Consider the following 15,794-nt stretch of genomic DNA (forward strand, 5'->3'; position numbering starts at 1 on the left):
TGCTTTAGCCCTTCTGTGTCCTACAGGTTCAGGTGTCCTGGTCCAGGTGTGTTCCTGTGTACTCTGACCAGACTGGTGTTTGTTATGGCTCAGGAGGCGGAGGTGCTGTACCGGACTGTACAATGGGATGAGAGCCTCCTTCAAAAAAACAAAAAAACAGCTAAACATGAAAGGTTTTTGGACAAAGTGTGTGTTCTCCATTCTTTCAGCACCAGTTCGCGCACCGTTTAAGCGCCGGCACCGTTTCAAAAGTACCGGTTTGGTACTAGTATCGGATAAAACCTAAACAATACCCATCCCTACTCCTGTGGAGTCCACCTGTGCACACACAGTACTACCAAACTCATCTCATACTGAACACACACACTTTATAGGAATCATCAGTACTTTGACTGTTTCTCAGGTTAGCTTCAGGTTAGCCATTTAGCATTTCTCCAGTCTGAGTCACAGAGCGTCACATGATGTGACAGAAGTTGATTGGTCAGTTGCAGTGATGGTGGTGGAGCAGCATTAATGATGATGCTGTAGAACACGGGGATATCAAACTGTTATTGGGTTTAGTCATTCCTGCTGCACTGTTTGTCCTTCTTATTGCAGTGACCTGCTGAGAGCTCACACTGTTCTCTGTAGAAATGATGTCAGTCTGACTCGTCACATGTTTGGAGGCATGTTTGATGTTTGCTCTTCTGGAAACTCTCAGTATCAAATATGGAATATGCAAAGGAATGGAGACACGCTTCAGTCTTTATGGACCTGTTTCTATACCTGCCACCATCATTCTAAATGTTTGTACATCAGCTTATGATATAGAAGAAGACTCTCCTGAGTTTCTCAGGAGGAGAGTCTTCTCCAAGCACGACATCCCAGTGTACTTCAGACCCAGCCACACACTCATACAAAAACCGGTTCATCTCAAAGACAAAACTCCTAAACACAAACTAAACAACGTGGTGTATGCTGTACAGTGTAGTGAGGAATGCTCAGACTTCTACATTGGGGAGACCAAACGGCCACTTCATAAACACATGGCACAACATAGAAGAGCCACCTCCATGGGACAAGACTCAGCGGTTCATCTGCATCTGAAGGACAAAGGTCACTCTTTCGAGGATGCCAATGTTCACATTTTGGACAGAGAAGACAGATGGTTTGAAAGAGGAGTGAAAGAAGCATCTATGTCCACTGTGAACGACCACCTTTGAACACAGGCGGGGCTTACGACACCAACTGTCTGTCATCTATAATCCAGTTTTGAAATCCCTTCCCAGACGCCTTAACGCCCACTCACATCCTGGGCCTCAGGACCTCACATGATAGGGTGGGGCTAGGTTTCACTATGGGTTCACCCGAAACCTTGGGTGATTGTGACCCGCACCCAGTTTTCACACCTTGGCTCGTGTGATTAGGTAGAGGATCAATAGGGTGTCCATGTCCCTCTTGGGGGACACTCCCATAGGGCTTAAAATCTGGGACTCTCCACCATTTGCTCTTAGAACTGAAGAAGCTTCTCGGATAAGAGTTGAAACGTCTTCAAGAAACTTAAAGAAGTCCAGTCTACTCTTCACCTGCTTCATTGTCACTGTGTGGGTGAAGCTGCCTGAGCCCTGCCCATACAGAAATGAGAGAAAAACAAGTCCCAGTTTTTAAAAGCTCCGAACTTCCAAATAACAAAACCAAAGAAGAAGAAAACACACTTTACCATGAAGATCCTCAGTGTGGATCAGTATAATATCAGCCTGATGTCTGCAGTTTAGTGTCAGCACAACTTTCACATCATATTCATCTCAGCACAACTAAAACATGCCAACCGACCTCAGAGTTTCAAGTCCACATCCTGGACTCTCCAGAAAACGACACAGCTGCTTCACCCCTGAATCCTGGAGGCTGTTCTTACTCAGGTCCAGCTCTCTCAGATGGGAGGGGTTGGACTTCAGTGCTGCTGCCAGATAATCACAGCTGATCTCTGACAAACCACAGTGCTTCAATCTGTATAAAGAATGAAAGAAGTAAGTTTAGTACACAAATTTTGTGCTTGAAATCATTCAGTGTTTCATAAACTGTTCAGAACTGAAGAAGGTTCAGAATGTAGAAGTTTAGAAAATGGAAACTCCAAACAGCTGAAGCCAACAGGAAGCAGCTTAAAACAAACACAAGAGAAAATTTGGAGAAAAAAAATCTGAATTTTATTGATTTATACAGCGCCAAATCACAACATCAGTTGCCTCAAGGTGCTTTGATTTTAAGGTAGACCCTACAATAATACAACTGAGAAAACCCCAACAATTTTATGACCCCCTATGATCAAGCGCTTTGCGACAGTGAGAGGGAAAAAGTCTGTATTAAAGAGTTGGGATTGGGCGGGACCAGACATAAATATAAGTTATGCTTGAATGCAGAGACGTGTTTAAACACATAGTGAGTGAGAAACACTCAATGAATCATGGGAATAAATGCAGTAATAAATGCATGAACAAGCTTTTTAGCATCTCTCAATAACATCTCCCGAAATAGCAATATGTCGGATGACATCAAATATGTCATCCAACATATTTGTTTAATATGTGCATTGAAGGACATATCCTGGTCAAAAATTACTCCAAGGTTCCTGACAGTGTTAATGGAGGCTAAGGTAATGCCATCCAGAGTAAGAATTTAAGATGGTGGCGCAGACTGCTCTCCGTCCCGATAAAACAGTGTTCCTGTCTTTGTTATGCTCTTTTTCACAAAAATGCTCTTACAGTTGTGAGCTCCTGCTCAAAATCAACAGAAGCAAATCCACAAACTTTTCACACATGGAAGAGCTACGAATCACACTGAGGAACTGCACACTGCTTCGGAGGCATCTATCATCAGCGGCCCCCGCTACTAGATCTCGCTCACTGTGGAAACGTTTCAGGCGGTGCGAGAGGAGACAGAAGAGGGGTAAGCGCGGAGGCATCTGGAGTAGGCTAGCGACTAATCCACACAAACCCACTATTCCCACCATCGTACTGTCCAAAGTGCGCTCCTTGGACAACTGGATCATGTACGCTTACTTCAGTCCACTTTGAAGTCAGTGAGGGAGTGGGGCTTAACAATAACATTCCCAACAGTGCCATTCAACTCAACTGGCTAACGGGCAGACAGAGCTCTTGCCGAAGGAGATAAGGCTCGCGGAGGGGGACTCTGTGTTTACACCAATGCCTGGTGTCGTGACGCTGTTGTGACTTGCAAACACTGTTCACCACTGTTGGAGCTTATGATCATCAAGTACAGACCGTTCTACCTACCGAGGGATTTCTCAGCCATATTGTTTGTTGCTGTCTATATCCCTCCTGCTCCAAAAACAATAACAGGAGTGAGGCACTGAATGAACTGTATCAGCATGTCAGTGAGCAGCAGACAGCCCACCCAGATGCTTTTCTCATCCTAGCGGATGATTTCAATCATGCAGACCCAAAGACTGTGCTTCCCAAACTGCACAAACACATTAAATTTCCCACTTCGGGAAACAACATTTTGGACAATGTTTTCACCACCCAGAGTGGAGATTACAAAGCCCTCCCCCACCTTGGTGCCTCTGATCACATCACTGTTATGCTAATGCCAGCATACAGGCCCTGGTCAAAGTCACCAAACCAGTTTGTTAGCAGGTACGTGTGTGGCCAGAAGGGTCCTCAGAGGCACTGCAAGACTGCTTTTCCACCACAGGCTGCCACACACGACAACACCACAGACTTTCAGGAATATACAGAAACTGTCACTGCCTATATCTGAAAATGCATCGATGATGTCACAGAGACCAGGACTATCACTGTCCAGGCCAATCAGAAACCAGGGCTCACAGATGAGGTCTACAGGCTCCTGAGGGTGAGAAATGCAGCCTTCAGAGATGGGGATGAGGTGAGCCTAAGAACAGCAAGGGCAAACCTGTCACATGGCATCAGAGAGGTGGAAAGGCAGCACTCCAGGAGGATTTTGCAAAGCTTCAGTGACAGCAGAGATACTCGGAGGCTGTGGCAAGGAATACAAACCATCACAGACTACAAGCCCACTCCGCAGACAGCTGTCAGTTCCACCTTTTTACCAGATGAGCTAAACAAATTCTTTGCTCGCTGAGGCACAGAACTACACCCCTGCACAGAAGACTGTGCTGCGGAACTCACAGATGTCTTCACAGACATCTTTAATACATCACTGAGCCAGGCTGTCACTCCCACAGGCCTCAAAGCCTCCACCATCATTCTTGTACCAAAGAAGTCATCGACTACCATCCGGTCGCACTCACCTCATCATTATTAAGTGCTTTGAACGGTTAGTCATGCATCAAATCAAGACATCTCTTCCCCCCAACCTGGATCCATTTCAGTTCGCATACCGGTCAAACTGCTCGACTGATGATGCAATTCCAACTGCCCTTCACTCAGCCCTCACACATCTGGACACTAGAGACTCATACATTAGAAAATTTTTCACAGACTTCAGTTCAGCATTCAACACAATCATTCCCCAGCAACTCATTCACAAACTGGATCGGCTGAGGATCAGCACCTCACTGTGTAACTGGCTGCTGGATTTCCTGACAGGAAGACAGCAGACAGTACGGGTCGGCAGCAACACCTCCAGCACAAGAAGACTGAATACGCGGGCTCCCCAAGGATGTGTGTTGAGCCCCCTTCTCTTCACTCTGGTGACCCATGCCTGCACACCATCACACAGCTCCAACCTATTCATCAAATAATTCACTCCCTGCTCTCACACACACAAACTCCAGACCTGCATCCACCGCTTCCCTCTGAACCCCGACCTCCCCCCAGACATACAAAACTCTGAACCTCCACCATCTCCTTTTCACTGACTGCCCCACCCCTACCTGCACACAAACTCTTGCTCACAAGCACTCTGATTGTGTTGGACATTGTTGTTTATGTAAGATTTTGTATTGTATTGTATTGAGTTGTACATAAGACCTAGTGAGCACTGTCGGAGCATTGCATTTTCAAATTCCTGTATGACCTGTACATATGGTTTTGACAATAAAGCTGACTTTGACTTTGACTTTGAATCTGGTTAGATACCATATATCTAAGATTTTCATGGCCGAGTACAATAACCTCAGTTTGATCTGAATTTAGAAGGAGAAAATTAGAGGTCATCCAGGTCTTTATGTCTTTAAGACATTCCTGCAGTGTAACTAATTGGTGTGTGTTATCTGGCTTCATGGACAGATAAAGTTGGGTGTCATCTGCATAGCAGTGAAAATGTATGCTATGCCTTCTGATGATGTTGCCTAAGGGAAGGATGTATAATGTAAACAGAATTGGTCCTAGCACTGAACCCTGTGGTTTGTGGTGTGGTGCATCAGTATAATATCAGCCTTATGTCTGCAGTTTAGTGAAGGCATAACTTTCACATAATATTCATCTCAGCAAAACTAAAACATGGTGACTGACCTCAGAGTTTCAAGTCCACATCCTGGACTCTCTAGAAAATCACACAGCTGCTTCAATCCTGAATCCTGCAGGTTGTTCTTACTCAGGTCCACATCTCTCAGATGGGAGGGGTTGGATTTCAGTGCTGCTGCCAGATAATCACAGCTGATCTCTGACAAACCACAGTTGCTCAATCTGTATAAAAAATGAAATATGTAAGTTTATTAGAGAAAGTCTGTGCTTGGAATCCAACAAGGTAAGCGGAGCATGTCTGACTTGCAAGAGGATTGCAGACCAAAGTGTGGGGCCTGCCCCCTGGGGGGGGGGGGGGTGCAAAGCCATTGCAGGGGGGGCGCTGGTATGAATAAAAAAAAAAAAAGAACTCTGCTAGCTAGCATAATGGACAGGTTTTTGACGGGGCTCGCACACAAACGAAAAGCAGAAGATGAAGCATCACCAAATATGCATACAGACCCACTTCATTGTCTGTGAAGGTTCTCAGTCATCCAGGTCATCGTAGTCAAAGGAGCTTGCAAAGAAAAGCGTCTGGACTTCTTTAAGTTGCTTGAAGACGTTTCACCTCTCATCCGAGAAGCTTCTTCAGTTCTAAGGTCAAATGGCGGAGAGTCCCAGATTTAAACCCAGTGGGAGTATTCCCCCAAAGAGGGACAAAAGGACCCCATGATGATCCTCTTATCATCACCCTCTAATCTTCAAGCAACTTAAAGAAGTCCAGACGCTTTTCTTTGCAAGCTCCTTTGACCCACTTCCTTCCAAACCAAAAAGCAGAAAATATGATGAAGCATATCTTGCGCTTGGCTTCGCCTGTGCAACGGTGGGTAATGAGGAGAGGCCGCAGTGTGTTGTCTGTCTTAAAATGCTAGCTTGTGACAGTTTAAAGCCTAACAAGCTAAGACGCCACTTGGAGACAAAACCTCCAGAGCACAAAAACAAATCAGTAGACTTTTTCAGACAAAAACTTCGAAATTCTCGTGGTCAACAGTGTCTCTTTACTAAAGCTGCATCTGTTTCGACAAATGCTCTTCTCAGCTCCTATAAAGTTGCCTACCGAGTGGCTCGGTGTAAAAAGCCGCACAAAATTGCAGAAGAATTAATACTTCCCTGTGCTATGGATATGGTTTCAACTATGACTGACGACGCAGCAGCCAGCAAACTACGGGGTATTCCTCTGTCCAATAATACCATCGGCAGGCGCATTTATGATATGTCAAAGGACATAGAGGAGCAACTTATTTATAAGGTGCGTGACAGCCGCTTTTCTCTGCAGATGGATGAAGCCACTGATAGTAACAAAGACTGCTTACTGATAACGTATGTCAGATTCATTGATGGAGATGAGATGAGGGAGGAATTACTTTTCCGCAAACAAGTTCTTACCAGAGCCACTGCAGAAGAACTGTTTAAAATCATAGACTCTTACTTAAAACAGGCCGAGCTGAAATGGGAGGACTGTGTGGGGATTTGCACAGACGCAGGCTATGGCTGGGAAACGAGGAGGGCTGCAAGCGCTCATCAAGCGCGTCTCCCCCAATGTGCAGTGGACGCACTGTATGATACACCGCGAAGCACTGGCGTCTAAACAGCTCAGTCCTGAGCTGAGTAACGTAATGACTGATGTCATCACCACAGTCAACTACATCAAAACACGACCTGTGAAAGCCCGGATTTTTTCGGCACTGTGTGAAGAAATGGGCTCCGACCACACAGCCGTTTTGTATCACAGCGAGTCCCAATGGCTGTCATGTGGGAAGGTGCTATCCAGGGTCTTTGAACTATGAGATGAGATCTGCATCTTTTTGAAGGAAGAGGGAAGTGATCTTACCAACAAATTTAACTGTAACAACTTTCTCATGAAACTGGCATACCTCAGTGACATGTTCCTGAAACTCAATGAACTAAATTTGCGGATGCAGGGCACAAACACTCACCTCCCACATCTGACAGATAAAGTCACATCATTTGTCAGAAAACTTGAAATGTGGAAGCAGCAAGTGAAAGATGGAAACGTGGACTCATTTGAGAATTTGAAATCATTCATTGAAGACAACAAGCTGCACAATACAGTGATCCCATGCATGAAAGAACACATGTCTGCCCTTCAGAAACATTTCCAGAGATATTTCCTGGTGCAAGATTCCAAAGAATATGACTGGATCCGTGACCCCTTCAGTGCAACACCCCCTGCTGACTTCAGCACATCCGAGGAGGAACAGTTCATTGATCTTACCTGTGATTCAACTAAGAGGCTGCAGTTTAATTCAAAGACCCTGGCTGCATTTTGGATTGGAGTGGACAAAGATTACCCACTGCTGGGTAAGAGAGCCCTGGCAATACTTCTTCCTTTTGCCACATCCTACTTATGCAAGGTAGGCTTTTCTGCTGTGGCTTCAATCAAAACAAAGTACAGATCAAAGCTGGACATTGAAAATGAACTCAGAGTGGCTGTCTCAAAACTGCAACCCAGGTTTGAGAAGATCTGCAGCAACAGGCAGGCTCACACCAGTCACTGAAAAGATGTGAGGATTAAATGTGGGGTTATTTTGCAACAAACCTTTAATTTTTTTTAGTTTTCCTCTCAGGGAGTTGTTCATATTTGTAAACCCATTTTGCACAGAGAGGCATTTAAAAAAAATATGAGGCAGTTTTGAATATTCTTGCACTGGAAAAAAAAAACAACTACACAAAAATAATTATACGATAAAGATGGTTTGTTTTTCTGTTATTTCATTTCAACCTGTAATTTATTACTGTTAACGTTCATTTCCTCAATTGTTTGCAAAAGGTTTTGAGGTGGGAAATAAACAGGAATGGGTGTGTGTGGTTGAAGGTTGTGTTTGTGCGGGGGAGGGGGGGCAGCAAAAAAAGTTTGGGAACCGCTGTGTTAATGAATTAATGTCTTTATGCATTAAGGTGGATGAGCGGCTGCGGGCTCGCCGGACACAGCGAAACTACACATCCCACGAGGCACTGGGGCAACTGGGAGCGAGAGCCGCGCCCGAATCTGTTTTTCCCCGAGCACCTGGGAGTGGGGGCAATGAGGAAGAACCCATGCAGTTAGGCAGCTCTCATCTCTCTACGGCCGAACGCGAACGCTGAATCTCAGCTGGTGAGTGCTTGTACTGCAGTCGCAAAGGACATGTTGTTGCCACCTGCCCGTCGTGAGCAAAAGGGCGCGCCCACCAGTAATGGTAGGAGTACTGGTGGGCGGACTCGGTCAAGACAAATCTCCTCCATGATTAATGCTTCCAGCTAAAGTTCTCGTCCACTCAGTGTCATTCTCTGTCCGTTTTAATTGACTCAGGCGCCGAACAGAACTTTATTGACTCGGAATTAGCTCAACATCTCTGTCTGAATCTGGACCCCTTGCCTCATGCCCTGCGTGTCACTGCTTTGTCAGGACAGTGCCTTCCTGACATTACGCACGTTTCTGGACCTGTAACACTCATCCTGTCAGGCAACCATTCGGAAGAGATTTGGTTTTTTTTCTTCCGAGCCACTCAAACTCCGCTGGTTTTGGGGCATCCCTGGCTTCAACAACACAACCCACATATCAATTGGCAGAAGGGATGTATCACTGGGTGGGGGGAGGAGTGCCACATGATTTGCCTAAAAGCTGCCTCGACTTCCAGCCGGGTGGCCTCTCCATCAGAGCCGCCTGTGTCTTCCGACTTCCGTTCCCTCGGTTTATCATGACCTTGCTAAGGTTTTTCGGAAAGACCATGCACAGTCACTCCCTCCACACCGTCCTTACGACTGTGCTATTGACCTGCTCCCCGGCACTCCATTGCCAACCAGTCGTCTCCATAGCCTCTCCCTCCCTGAGCGAGAGGCTATGGAGAAATACATCTCTGAATCCCTTTCTGCCGGCATCATTCGCGCTTCCTCCTCTCCTGTCGCCGCTGGGTTTTTCTTTGTGGAAAAAAAAGACAAAACACTCCGACCATGCATCGATTACCGCGGGCTGGATAAAATCACCATCCAGAACAAATACCCGCTGCCCCTTCTCACCTTCGCCTTCGAACTCCTTCAGGGAGTAACCATTTTTAGCAAGTTGGATTTGAGAAAAGCTTACCATCTGGTCCGCATTTGCGAAGGTGATGAGTGGAAAATTGCCTTTAACACCCACCTGGGACATTTCGAGTACTTGGTGATGCGCTTCGGCTTAACCAACGGCCCAGCAGTTTTTCAGGCATTAGTTAATGATGTGCTTCTGGATTTTATTAACCACTTCATTTTCGTCTACTTAGACGACATTGTGATCTTTTCAAAATCCCAGTCAAAACATGAAAACCACGTCAGGCAGGTTCTACAACGCCTCCTAGAGAATCGACTGTTTGTCAAGGGAGAAAAATGTGAATTCCATGTCTCCGCAGTCGCCTTTCTAGGTTACATAATCGACCGAGGGAACCTCCGTCCGGACCCAGCTAAGGTAAAAGCTGTTGTGGAGTGGCCAAAGCCTCCGAATCGACTCCAGTTGCAGCGGTTCTTTGGATTTGCAAACTTTTACAGGAGGTTTATTCAGGACTTCAGCTGAGTTGCCTTGCCTCTCACTCAACTAACCTCTCCAAAAGTTCCTTTTCAGTGGACCGACGCGGCCAAGTCTGCTTTTCAAGAACTTAAGAACCTGTTCTCTTCAGCACCCGTCCTGGTCCAGCCTGACCTCACATTACCGTTATACAGTTATTGGTTCATAGGTGTTACGTCCCCCCCGAAGGGGTCTAGGCATGCGAGTGAGGGGACCAGTAACAAATGAGTCCAGAACAGAATGAAAGGAAAACAGACAGGTGTTCTTAGTAAAATAACATAGTCTTTATTATAGATAATCATAACATAAGGAGCCGGCAACGCCGTATTACCAATAACATGCCGAAAAAGGGAAAAAAGGTTGCAACAACAAAGAACACAACAACCAAACAAAAACTCCACACCACGAGGAGGCACTTCCAGGGGCCCACAAGCTCACCCTGTCACTAACAGCAGCTGGCTTTACTGCTGCCAAGGCCCACAAGCCCACACTACTCACGTAAAGCAGCTATACTGCTTCCACAACTCCACAACTCCACAACTCCACAACTCCACAACTCCACAACTCCACAACTCCACACTTCAGGCAGGCTACCTACACACCAAGCAGAGACACCCCACCCCCTGCTCACAGCTCATCCCCAGCTTATATGACCTCAGAGAGGTGATTGCTGACTGGGCCCAGGTGGTAAATGAGTCCAATGAGCAGCAGCTGTGTCCTGGGGAGAGAGAAGAGCAAGAGAGAGACAGAGGGGTGGAGCAAAAGAGGAGGAGGCGGAGAAAAACACCACGCCCACACAAGGGCAGTATCAGGAGGCCCAGCTAGGGCCGTAACAATAGGAAAAGTAATCCCGGACGTGGAGGTCCGGCAAATAAACCTTGGGTTGGGCAAGGTTTTCTGACGTGAAGCAGAATTTCAGGAAGCCAAGTGTGTGATAGTAAAAAGGTTTTCTGACAAGGTAATTCTGAATGAAAATCAATGTTGACATTGTTGATTTAATGTTGATAAATGTCAGTGGATCTGGCGTGGTCCCTGTAAAGAAACATTGCTGGTTTTTAGAAGTTTTTACTGCCTATATCTGAATCCGCCGTGATTCAGTGAAAACGTCAAGGTTGACTGATTTGACACTGACTGTTTTGAGTTTTGAGCATCATTAACTGCGGTAATATACAGGTACTGAATGTTGATGGGTCTTCTGAGGTCCATTTGATAAAGTTCTTGGTTAAATAAATGATAGAAACAGTTTTTCAATTGTGTGGAGAATTTTAAATACTGATGTTGCATTTTCTCCGTACTCGGTGCATTGTGTGGAGTTATATCAGGATTATAAGTCCAAAGTTCATGACCTGGAGGTTATTCATCGTGTTTAAAGCAGAACAGAAATTACAAAAGGATATCTAAAGTCATATTTTGTGTAAATTGAGGAAAACTCACCATATATGTTCACTTTTTCTTTTTTTGAAGGCACACACACATTAACACACACACAGGTCTTGGGTGTGAGGTACTTCCTCTTTTTAATTTTAAACTGCGACACATGTGTTCATTGAACTAGAACTTCAGCAGTGAGTGAGACAAGATTTAGATTCTGAATTTTGAAGGACATTGAGAGAATATAGTTGAAGATTTAAGTACTTTTTTGAGTTTGGAGCAATATAAGTATTTAATGGACTATCCTAACGTCCCCTTTTTTTGAGTGGCAGGGTGACCTTATTGCTTCGTCCTTGAGGATTGAACTAACATGTGTACCTGAAGGGATTCATGCGTACTTTGTCATTTGCTGTGAAACAGTGGACGAACAATATGAATATTCCACATCCGCAGATTTAACTGAAGAGCAATTTCACCAGTTCCTGACCGAGTGTCTAGTCATTTTCCAAGGCCTAGCTAATCCTTCTGAGTGAAATAGTTACCAAAGTAACAGGTTGTTGACAAAATACATAGACTGTTTTTAAGAGGGTGATTTTTGACTGTTATTAAGTGGCCATTTTTGTGCATGTAGAAAACTAAATAGAATAGAATAGAATAGAATTCAAGTTTATTGTCATTGCACATCCACAGGTACAGTGCAACGAAATAGATTAAACTGTGATATTTTCAGTGAAATCATAAAAGTGTCATTGGGTGCGGTCACTTCCCTTTTTCTCTGGGACTTTCTTAAAGGCTTAATACGCACTTAAAATTTGAGACCTACTTCCCTTTTTGTAGAAAAGAGTATGTTCAATTGTTTCTTATTGATTTCTAAAGACAACCTACATGGTTGAGGTGCCTGATTTTGATTTAGAGTTTGAAATAGTGGATATTCATGTACACATTGTTGTTTATTGCTAATTAATTTCAGAATTTTCCTTTATTAATGTTGAGAAGCTGGGATCTCACAGGCAAATAATAGGGCGCGGCTTTGTTCCTCTTTTTCGAGTACATTGACATGTTTAATTATTTCACATTGAGCGCTGATTTAACACAGGAAGGTGAAGTGAATCGTTTTGAGATTTACCTCTACGGAGAAATACTTAATATTTGCTTTGGCATTTTACTTCTCTGTGAAATGAGTGAAAGACACGTTGAACCTTTTGTCACTTGGTGTGTAGGCGTACTCCCATGACGCCTTGTACCTCACTAAAAGAGTGGGTGAAAGTACATTGAGTGATTCTGAGTTTAAGAAAGAGGACATTGGTTTTGACATCTTTGTTTATTGTTTCAGTAATTGAGCTGCAGAGGTGCTCAGTATCTGGGTTGACTGAACTTGTTTTTGTTTCTCAGGGGCACACTGTGTGCAGTTGAATGAAGCACTGAGAGACCATAGTGAGTTATTTTCAGAGTTGGTGCATGTTTCTAGTGATAATTGTGGCTGGTTTTGTGCATTCACAAGGGAATACAGCATTAAAGTTTCTGGGTTGATTATTGTGCTGGTTCACCGAGCTGGTGAAAAAAAGAGGAAGTGCCTCTTGGAGCAGCTGCACTGCTTCTGAAAGTGAAAGGTAAGTGTCATCGAGAAACTTGGCGGGGACACACAGTAGCCATTTCGTGAGTTTCAGGAAACAACATGGCTGACAGCTCAAGTGCAACACCCAGTGGACAGAAGGCATATAAACCACTGAAGGACCAAATGAACCATCTGAAGAGAGCCATCCATATGGCTTGTCCAGGAACAATGGAAGACAGAGAGCCTTTGTTCATGGTTTTCAAAAATGAAGGGGAAAACTGTGAAAGGAAACTGAAACAGCTGCAGGAAGACACCCTGGGCCAGTCAGTGAACAGCAAAACCAAAGCAGAGATGAAAACTTTGAAAGAGAATCACGGTAAGTGTTGCAAATGATGATCATGTGCCAAGGAATATCCGGTTGGATGAAAGAGGAAGTGAAGCAAACTGAACCTCCCAAGCAACAGGAAGACAACAGGGAGCTGAAAGAGGATGTAAAGAGCATCCTAAAGTCTCTGCAAGATTTGCAACAGGAAAATAAGAAACTAGAGGGACAGATACAGACTCTGTCCATAAACAAAGAGGAACTGGAGCTTGCTCCTGAATGATGTACCATGTGAAACAGTGGAGAATCAACTAGCCGATGTAGTCAGGAGAACCACACGACTGCATCAAGAAAGCTGAAGCTGAAGAAAAAGTCAGAGAGGCCAGGAGACTTGAAGGGCAACAGTCAGCTCAGAGAGCAGAAGTAATTGCACTGAGCAGGGCCCTGAGACTGGCTAAAAACAAGAGAGTGAACATATACACAGATTCAGCTTATGCATTTGGGGCAGCACACATGGAGCTCGCTCAATGGAAGAGAGCAGGCTTCAGAACGGCAACAAATGCTCCCATTTCCCACCAGAAAGAAATGGAGGAACTGGAAAAGGCCCTGGACGACCCAGACGAGGTCAGTATCATAAAATGTAAAGGATACTCTCAAGCAACCACAATGGTGGCAAAGGGGAACCAGAAAGCAGATGAGGCTGCCAAGGAAGCAGCAGGCTGCAAAGGAAAGCAGCAAATCGTGCAGGTAATTGCTGAAGAAGAACCAAGCACCGATGGGCTAGAAGAAGCCCGACAGGCTCAAGAAGAGGCATCCCCAGAGGAAAAGGGGGTGTGGCAAAGCCAAGGAGCCTGGAAAGATGGAAGCCTATGGAAAGGACCATAACAGCCAAAATGGCAAAACAGAAGATAACAGAGGCTCACGGGCTCGGCCATGTGGGAGTGGCACAGATGGAGAAAAATCTGTGTCACTGATGGCACCCGAACTTGAGAGATATGATAAAGGAAAAAGCCAGAACGTGCCTAATTTGCGGGGCACACAATCCGAAGCCAGTAAAACCGGAAGCAGGTAAGTTTCTCCTGCCTGAGAGGCCAGGAGAAGAGATTGTTATTGATTTCACAGACATGATTGAAATGGGCCCGGCGGGAGTCAGGTACCTGCAGGTGTGTGTAGATGCTCTGACCGGTTGGCCAGAAGCATGGGCTACTAAGAGAGAGGATGTTGGGGGTTCAGCATAAGTATGGGACAGTGTATCATCCTGAGTCTCAAGGGAAAGTAGAGAGAATGAATCTAAATTTGAAAAACAAATTGGGCAAAATCTGCACGCAGACGGGGCTAAAATTGGGTTGCAGCCCTGCCAATTGCTTTAATGACCATAAGATGTTCTGTTAACCAATCCACAGGTTTCACGCCATACGAGCTGCTGACAGGAAGGCAGTTTCCGGCACCCTGGACAGTGGTCCCGGGGGAACAGCCCACCAGAAGTAACCGGTCTCATGCAGAATATTGGGATGAATTAAAAGCTCTTGTCTCCAGTTTCACAAAATAGGTTACATCTGGAGTACATTCTGCAGACGGGACGGGTCCATACGAGGTGATCGCCCGAACCACAACAGCTGTCCAACTGAAAAAGCGGGGCGACACATCCGTGTTTGGACAATGGAAGGGGTTTGTTATGTCTGTAATGCTTTCTGTTGCCTGTTTCTTGGGAATTTTGGTCACTTGTGGTTGTTGTTTCATTCCTTGTGCCAGAGGACTGCTGGAGAAGGTAATAACCAGGGCCGTGAGCTCTGAACCGGTGAGTTCGGTGACCATGATGCCACTAATGGAGTTGGAGGTAGCCGAGTGGGCCGAGGAGTGACACAACAAACGGTGTGGTGACGTCTCTGAAGGAGACGTCAAGAGAGGGAGTGTGGAATAAGGAAAATATTTTACTGCTACTCATACTCATCATTATTACCATTGTATTAATTAACTTTGCATTAAGTCATTACCATTGCATTAATCAAATTAATCATCATTTCATTAAAGCATTTATTGAAACTGTTGGCATTACACTAATATTTTTATTACAGGTACAGCTATGACCATTTTATACACATTGCATTTTGTGCTTATTAAAGAGTTGCAGCTCAGTCAATTAATTGGAGGTTGTAAGCCTCGTTCGGCACGATGTCCAGACGATCTATTGTGTAAGTGACTTGGAGCTATAGAAGGTTAAAACTGCATACACGCCTACAAAACACATATAACACATATAATCTAGAAACAGGCTTGAGTGAAGGCCTGAATGTATTCAGCTTCTTGTTGCATTTGAGTTTGCTTAGTAAAAGGTGACAGAAGATGGGCCAAAGAGGAGGACAAGTCCCTGGGGATCTTCAGGGCCTGAGATCATCGACATATTTGGAAGAAGATGCAAATTATGTTCTTGTAAAACGCGAGAAGGGGCGTTAACCAATCCTGACGTTATAAAAGCAATCTGAAGTGTATTTTTGGGCGGAGATCTACATCTGATGTTTTGCAGTGTACATCTTCCCACGCGTGTGTTCAATAAACTCATCTGTTTGATTGCATCCTTCTGGGCCTCTG

General features: G+C 44.9%; 1 protein-coding gene and 1 long non-coding RNA gene across 2 annotated transcripts in view; both read right to left on the reverse strand.

The window, feature by feature from the left end:
- Positions 1 to 1,281: 1,281 nt before the first annotated feature.
- Positions 1,282 to 15,794, reverse strand: part of LOC102304883 (NACHT, LRR and PYD domains-containing protein 1-like) — a 41,649-nt gene continuing 27,136 nt past the window's right edge. The window contains exons 3-4 of the mRNA XM_005951958.3: positions 5,433 to 5,606; positions 1,282 to 1,986 (exon numbers count right to left, since the gene is read on the reverse strand). Of these exons, the coding sequence (XP_005952020.3) occupies positions 1,794 to 1,986; positions 5,433 to 5,606 (367 nt within the window). The 3' untranslated portion in view covers positions 1,282 to 1,793. The remainder of the gene's footprint in view (positions 1,987 to 5,432; positions 5,607 to 15,794) is intronic.
- LOC121813111 lies at positions 10,127 to 15,788 on the reverse strand. The gene is made up of 2 exons (XR_006053523.1): positions 10,538 to 15,788; positions 10,127 to 10,497 (listed from the first exon to the last, which is right to left on the reverse strand). It is a non-coding gene; the product is annotated as an uncharacterized LOC121813111 (long non-coding RNA).

Source organism: Haplochromis burtoni, unplaced genomic scaffold (genome assembly GCF_018398535.1).
Source record: "Haplochromis burtoni strain Fernald_Lab_line unplaced genomic scaffold, NCSU_Asbu1 Contig_1146, whole genome shotgun sequence".
Lineage (NCBI taxonomy): Eukaryota > Metazoa > Chordata > Actinopteri > Cichliformes > Cichlidae > Haplochromis > Haplochromis burtoni.